The following is a 7,872-nucleotide window of genomic DNA, read 5'->3' as shown; positions in this document are numbered from 1 at the left end:
ATCTGATTCCTATGCATACCATCAGGTGAAATCCATGTGTATAACCTGCATTTATGTTTCTTATAAAACGTATTTGCAATGAATAAGTCATTGATTGTACAAAATTGAATCATTGTATCTCCAGCTTCATTTCTGTCAGCAAGCCCATGTTTTCCAACTACTGATTCTTCTCTCTTCCCAACTCTAGCCAGACTTGTCACCATAAATTGTGAGTTCTCAGCCTTATGTTATCTTTTGTTCCCTTTTTTCTTTATTAATTCTTTGTCTCTACTCTTTCCCTGATCTCAAGCTAGGTACTTTTCCTGTCCTGACCAAGGACTGGGTTCAGGATTTTGAGCATATACATGTACTTGGAAATAGCACTATAACAGGAGCTGAGAACCTAGGTTCTAGTTCAGAATTTGCATGATTTTGTTGAATATATTTAATAGCTTTGAGCCTTGGATTTCTCATATGAAATTAAAGATACCGTCTCCCATATTTCCTCTGCTTCTAAAATACTGCATATCTTAAACTAAAATACTGAGATTGCTTATACTGTCAGCAATAAAAACTGAGCTTTGAATGACTTAATCAAAAAGGTGTCTCTGTAAGGGATGCTTCTACTTTAGAAAGCTCAGCTCTGCTTCTCCAACTTATGTATCACTCCCCTATTCTTGTTTCCTTTTTTCAGATCTGCAGAGTCCTGGAATCCTCCCAGTCTCCGACCCTGAATTTAACACCCATCCCAAGCACCCATCCTGACCTCCAAGCCTATCTTCAAGGCAATACTCAGGTCTCTCGAAAAAAACTTCTGCCTCTGCTCCAGGAATCCTTGTCAGCATACTTGGATTCTGGGAAGATCCCTGAAGGACAGCCTGAAATAGTGGGCGTGTCCAGGGAGCCGGTGGACAAGGAAATGAGCAGGGCAGGTAACTCCCTGATTTCTGGAATGAGTCAAGATGATGAAGACCCTCCACTACCCCCTACGCCCATGAACAGCTTGGTGGATGAATGCCCCCTGGACCAGGGGCTCCCGAAGTTCTCAGCTGAGGCTGTCTTTGAGAAGTGCAGCCAGATCTCACTGTCACGGTCAACCACTGCCTCCCATTCAAAGAAGTAAGGGGAGGAGGGAGTGGGGAAGCTTGCTTCACCCACTTCAAATGCATGTTTTGAGATATTTGGAGATTTCAACAGTTCTATCTTCATTGCTCCAGGATCTGGTGTCCTGTTCTTACAAAGTCAAGAGGAAGAAGTGAAAGAAAGCAACTGTTTTAAGAACCACTTTCTACCTTCCCCCAATCTCTACCAATCAGACAGATTATATATTATTTAATATTATTCTTTAAATTTGCACTGACTTTTTTCTATTTCATATGCCACGGGCACAATGTGATACATATACAGTGCCAACAAAGTGGGAAAGAATGCATATACCCAAATGTGCCCTCAGCATGAATCCTGAACAGAACCAATGTCATGGAGCCATACAATCATTGTTGATCTCCATTGTATTCATTTATTCATGTACTCATTCAACTATTTATTGAACACCTACTTGAAGCTGCATAGAAAATAGAATGTTGTTGGAGATCCTTGCTTCAGATTTCAACTGTTAGCAGATTTCCAGTTCACACCTCCTCTTTCAGCCCTCAGTAAAGTAATAATGTTTGACTGAGAGATGGTTTACTTCCGTTTCCGAACTTTTACTGTGACTGTTTGGGTCTTGTTTGGTAGCAGATTGGAGGCCATTGTCTTCCATCCTGATCAGGTGGCCTGATTGTCAGTTTCCTCACTCACTCTGCCCTGGGGCCACAGGAACCTTGAAGACCCTGGTTCATGAGAGTGTAGCAGGCACCCAGAAAGGCCATTAGTCATCAGAAGCACTCTTCCCAGAAGACAGCAGAACTGGAATAAACCCTGGCTCTGGCTCCTGCCATAGCAGGTCTATCAGTCTTTTGTCTCTTTCTCTTCTTATGTATATTTAAAGAAAGCATGGAGTAACCAGATTCTAATATTGACTGCTGTGAATTCTGTGTCTTTTAACAGGACACTTTGGTTCTGTGGATGTCACTCTCTTCATCTGTAAAGTTAAGGGTTTGAATTAGATAGTCTCTGGTATTCTGTGATCTGCTGTCATTCTCTCTCCTGCTTCTCTGTGTTTTTCTTCTGTCTTCCCTGGGAATGAGCAGGGAGACTGGATTTGTCTGTATTTATGTGTGATCGTACCACAGGACTTGACCTTGGCCTCGTGTAGCATGTACAGGGTTGTGATTCAGACTGTAGTGACCTAGCAGAGAGCTCTCCCCCACTGACTTGTTCTGCATGTGTAAAGTCTTCTGTTTTTCTTCAGATGAAGTCATTTCCCCTCTACTTACCCCCCCAGCTGTATTCCATGTAAACCACCAACAACTTACCTGAACATTGGTCTGCGTGATGGTCTGGGCATGATGTCTTCCACTGTGAGGGGGACAGTCTAGGTTCACTTTGAGGGGATGATGTCTGTAGCTGTTTGGAAGGGAGAAATAGTAGTATAATCACTGAACCAAAGGAATTTATGTTTTGTAACTTGGGTACTTTATTTTTCATTTTGTTAAAGTATTAAAATTCATTTTTCCGGTTTAGAGTCTTATTGTCTCGTTTTACACCTGTAATAAGGCCTTTCCCTCCATTAATTGTTCCAGCTTCCTAAAAATTCACACCCCCTCTTCCTGATATACTTCATGTCTTCCTTCTCGTAAACCCCTTTCAGGAATAAGGAGCATCAAGTTTCATCTTCTCATTCTCAGCCTTTAAACTTGTTTTATTCTTCCAGAACTCTCCTTATAATTCTCCTAGATTTTGCTTATGCTTGAAAAATAGACCTAAGATAGTCTTAAAGCCAAAATGGTTTCTGCTGTGCCAGCTTTTTTATATAAAAAGCTGCTTCCAGAAGGTTATAAGGGATCTGGAAAGGAGAACAAATTGCCTTCCTAGACTTCCCCAAGCCTCACCATCCTAGGAAATGTACTCTCCTCCCCATAACCCGCCCCCACACAGAGGCCGGGTTTTCTCCTGGGCATGCCTGCTTCTTGGGAGGGGTGCTGGCAGAACCTGTTTGAAGATGAATTTACCTTCCTTCCACACCTCCTCCTTTGGAGGCAACAGAAACAGCAGCTGAGACAGAAAAGGGGTAAAGAAGTATTGGGGAGCTGGGATGACCATCCCAGGTGTTTAAAGGAGACAGGACGACTTGTGAAAATGGGAACTATACAAGAGGCAGCAGAAAGGACACTAGATCTTGGGTAAGTACTACATCACTTGATTGAAATAGGAAATGAGTAGATCGTTTGAGGAACTTTCCCACCATCCATCTTTTTGCCAGGTCAAATAATCAAGATTTCTAGAGGAGATGAAACCTTAAAAAATTAATTTGCAATCCACCAGATGCTCTGCTGGGAAAAGGAGGGCAATCTTCTCCTGTGCCAGGTGGATCCAACTTGACAGTACACAACAACAACAAAAAGAATTAATTTGCAGGGAAGGGATGGAGGTAACTGTATGTAAGAGATGACAGTATGGTAAAGGAACTGGAGGACAGAATTCAGAACAGTTTCCTGCTCAACCAAAGGAAAGGGTCTATATTTTATCTAATAAGTCTATCCACCTTTTTATTTTCCAATCCCTACTTTGTGTAATAGCCATCAGGAAGGCTGACCCAGATCTGAGTGTAGGTTCCCCTTCCACCTCTCTGTTTGCCTTTTTTCTCCACCTCTCTGCCTATGCCATGTCTACCCCCAGCCACTCCCCAGCATGGCAGAGGAAAGGCAGGCCTGACAAGGTGCCGTCTTCTCCAGCTCTGCTTGGGAATGGCTGGGCGGGCCTGTCTGGGTCCTAGCCAATTAAGTGGAATACCTCTCACCCGTACTTTGTAGGTGGAGAAACTGCCATGGAAGTAAATACTAGTTTCACATTCTATTTTTCCTTTGCTTCTAAACCCAGAAGTAGGAGTGATTGGCTTTCAACAAGTGATAAAGATGAGAGAAGCATCTGCCAAGGGAATAAGAGATCTGAGTTTACGTTTTACTCATTTATCAAGGCCACCTCTCTACTCTGCACCCTAATTCCATTGAGCCAATGCCTCTAGGTTATCTCATGTTAATCCTTTCTTTTGGGGGCACTATCTTAGGGTCAGGGATAATGCAGAAGCTGCAGAACTAGGAGCAACCCTGAGACTTGAGGAACTGGAGTTGAAAGAAGAATGGCAGGATGAAGAATTCCCCCGGTGAGGAAGTGTGAGGAGGGAGGCTGGAGAAAGAAGGGATGGTCACAAGTGGAGGGCAGAGATCATGCGTCAGGACTTGGAGGAAAAGAGGAGGAGGAAGTCCTAGGGAATAGAATTCATAAACTGATCTCTGGTTTGATGCCATCAGCCTATATACCTCTGCCCCTTTTTAATTACTTCCTCTTTAGATTGCTTTCTGAAGAGGTTGGTCCTTCTGAAGACCCTAAAGGAGACTCACAGTCAGGTAGGTGAAGTAGAAACTAGGCCTTAAGTTCATTGGTTTTGGTCCAAGAAAGTCTTTGCGACACTATCAGTTTTGCAGTACCACTTCGTCTTTCCTGATTGTCCCTTGTTCATCCTTTTTCAGAGTTCACCTCAGTCTCACTACTTTTCACATACAAGAATTCTAATTGTGTCCATTTGTATTCACCCCTAATTACCATCCATCTTTCTATTTTTTCCCCCTCAAAATGGACCAATCACAGGTCAATATCCCAGCACTCTATCCCTGTGTGGCCAGCGCCCCATGCGTAAGCGGCTGTCTGCCCCAGAGTTGCAGCTGGATCTGACTAAAGGGCCTGGAAATAATGGAACTTCTCCCATCCATTCTGCACCTTCCTCTGATGGCAGTTCTGACCTACAAGTAGACGAATTGGAGACACCTTCAGACTCGGAGCAGCTGGACAGTGGACATGAATTTGAATGGGAAGGTGGGAAGCAAATCTGAGGACTGAACTGGGAAAAGTAGAGGCCAGTGTTGAAAGCCAGGTTGGCTTTGACGGAACTAAGGTTAGAATTACCACTGGTGGCCTAGTGTTTCACTGCTAAACCCAACCCACCAACAGCTCGGTGAAAAAAAGATGGGCAGCTTTCTCCCACGTGATTTATAGCCTCTGAAAATCCATTGGAAGGCCAGCAATGAATGAGTTCCAACTCTACAAAAATGAGGGGTTTTTCTTTTTTTTTCTGAATTGGAACAGATGAAAGGAATATATGATCATAACATTGAATATATGAGAACAGTTTGGAACAAGGAGGATATTGTGGAAGAATGAGTTTTTTCCATGTTAAGGCTAGAATTAAGGATCCCTGGAGGTGGAGGCTGCAGTGAGCTGCATTAACTTTTTTTTTTAATATAGTGTGTGTGTGTGTGTGTGTGTGTGTGTGTGTGTGTACCGTCAAATCAGATCTGATTAGTATAGGAAAAGATTGTTCCTCCCCCTCCAGCAGAGCATCTGGTGGATTCGGAAAGCACGCCTCTGAAATTGCAGTGCAGAGTTGCACTAACGCTTAAGGCTGCACCTACCCCCGTGGTTTGAAACCACCAGCAGCTCCTCAGGAGAAAGGTGGGCAGTCTCCTTCCAGTCTGATTTACAGCTTCAGAAACTTGATGGAGGGTCGCTGTGAGTCAGAGTGGACTTGACAATAGTGAATGAGTGAAGATTAGAACATGGTGAGGACCAAGAGATACCAGTCAACAAGATCAATTTCCTTAGAAGGGAAAAGTAGAGCTTGTAGAAGTACTGTGAGAGCAGTCAGTGGGGAAAGGGGGATCCTTTGTTTGTTAAGAAAAACTACTGAAAACTGTTACATGTTATCCCTGAGCTGGAACTGGGGTTATAAATACAAGTAACTGTCCAGAGAATTCTCAAATTAGTAGGGAATAAACACATAGACAATTAAATGCATGTAAGGGTTACTATCTACATTTGTATAGGATACAGTACAGCATGGAGAAGAAAACGGGCAGTCCTACCCCAAAGGTATCAGACGCTTCACAGAAGAAGTGCAGTATTGAAAGTTGATGTTTATCAGGTGGTTGGAGAATGGGCATACTAGATAAAAACATTTCAAGCAATAGGATGGCATGTTGGGGAATTGAAAGTGTCAAGCAACTATTTAGACGCGAAGGATTGAGAGAGAGGAAATGACAAAAAATAGTGCTAGCATAAGTTGTTATTCTGAGCCGTGGAGTCAATTAGGACTCATCGTGACCCTTTTCTGAACTTTGCTCTATCCTGAGCCAACCTCACCATCTCCGACACACTTGACCCCATTGCTTCAGTCACTCTATCAATCCATCTTATTAAGGGTCTTCTCCTATACTTACCCCCCATATTTCCGAGCATGATGTCCTTCTCCAAGGACTGGCCTCCCATAGCAACATGCTCACAGTATGTGAGGTGGAGTTTCACCATCCTTGCCTCCAAGGAGCACCCTGGTTGCACTTTGTGCAGAACAGACCTGTTTGTTCTTTTGACAGTCCATAGGATATTCAGTACTCTTGTCCAGCACCACAACTCAAAGGCATTGGTTCTTCTTCTGCCATCCTTGGTCATTGTTCAGCTTTCAGATGCATAGCAAGCAGTTGAAAAGGCCATGGCTTAGATAAAGTACATTTTAGTCTTTAGACTGACCTTGTTGCTCCTTAGCACTCAGGAGAGGTCCTTCGTAGCAGATTTTCCCAATGCAGCCCACCTTTTGATTTCCTGGCTGCTGGTGCTGCAGGAAAATAATGGAGATGCTCGTTACCTTGTTAAAAATCCATTTCATTCAGATTTGTGTCTTATACAATAGAGAATCATGGGAAAATTTTTATTACATTTTAACAAAACCAAATTTTATGGCTTTTTCAAAAGTGGAAGCAACCTAATGCCCCATCTGAAAACCTCACTGCCTTCAAGTCAATTCTAACTCATAGTGACACACACATACCCCGTTGGGTTTCTATGGCTGTAAATCTCTAAGAGAAGAATCTGCTCATCTTGATCCTACAGAAAAACTGGTGGATTTGAGCCACCTTGTAGTTAACAGACCAATATGTCATGCTCTAACCCACTAAGGTTCTTTAAAGACCCGTTACTCATTGCCTTTGAATCAGACTGATTCTTAGCTGTCCCTCCAGCAGGTTTTCAGAGGGTGTAAAGCACATGGGCCAACCTGCACTTCCGGCACTTCTCTGTTGTGCTGTTCCAGTCGTTTCTGTATAATTTTCAGCAGAATCTTGTTTGCATGTGGTATCAATGATATTGTTCAATAATTTCCATATTCTGTTGGGTCACCTTTCTTTGGAATGGGAACAAATATAGATCTCTTCCAGTCAGTTAGCCAAGTGGTTGTTCTCCAGATTTCTTAACACAACTTGGTGAGCACATCCAGGGCAGCATCTGTTAGTTTAAATACATCAGTTGATATACCATCAATTCCTGGCGCCTTATTTTTTGCCAATTCCTTCAAAGCAGCTTGAACTTCTTCCTTCATCACCATAGGCTCTTGCTCATATGTGTTTCATGAAATTCTCCTGTGTCTGTCAATTTCTTTCGGTACAGTGACTGTATACTCTTTCCATCTTCTCTTAATGCATCCTGTATAATTTCATATTCTGCCCAAAGTATCCTTAAGTATAGCAACTCGAGGTTTGAATTTGTTGTTCAGTTCCTTGAGCTTAAGATATGCTGAGCAAGTTTGGCCCTTTTGATTTTCTGGCTCCAGCTCCTTGCACATATTGTAATATATTACTTTGCCTTCCCGCCCTGCCTCTTGAAATCTACTGTTCAGCTCTTTAATATCTTGAATTCTTCCCTGTGCTTTGGCTTCTTGGCACTCTAGTGCAATATTCAGAGTCTCTT

At 42.8% G+C, this 7,872-nt stretch overlaps 2 protein-coding genes across 2 annotated transcripts in view; both read left to right on the top strand.

Annotated features, from left to right (window-relative positions):
- The window catches only part of PRUNE (prune exopolyphosphatase), a 43,490-nt gene extending 42,388 nt beyond the window's left edge, over positions 1-1,102 (top strand). The window contains exon 9 of the mRNA XM_006900149.1: positions 674-1,102. Within this exon, the coding sequence (XP_006900211.1) occupies positions 674-1,102 (429 nt within the window). The remainder of the gene's footprint in view (positions 1-673) is intronic.
- Positions 1,103-3,219: 2,117 nt separating this feature from the next.
- The window catches only part of BNIPL (BCL2/adenovirus E1B 19kD interacting protein like), a 12,552-nt gene continuing 7,899 nt past the window's right edge, over positions 3,220-7,872 (top strand). The window contains exons 1-4 of the mRNA XM_006900119.1: positions 3,220-3,263; positions 4,148-4,243; positions 4,432-4,487; positions 4,729-4,953. Of these exons, the coding sequence (XP_006900181.1) occupies positions 3,220-3,263; positions 4,148-4,243; positions 4,432-4,487; positions 4,729-4,953 (421 nt within the window). The remainder of the gene's footprint in view (positions 3,264-4,147; positions 4,244-4,431; positions 4,488-4,728; positions 4,954-7,872) is intronic.

Source organism: Elephantulus edwardii, unplaced genomic scaffold (assembly GCF_000299155.1).
Source record: "Elephantulus edwardii isolate Elephantulus edwardi_28Jun2011 unplaced genomic scaffold, EleEdw1.0 scaffold00273, whole genome shotgun sequence".
Lineage (NCBI taxonomy): Eukaryota > Metazoa > Chordata > Mammalia > Macroscelidea > Macroscelididae > Elephantulus > Elephantulus edwardii.
The sequence above is the reverse complement of the archived record's forward strand: the minus strand, read 5'-3'. Positions and strand labels throughout refer to the sequence as shown.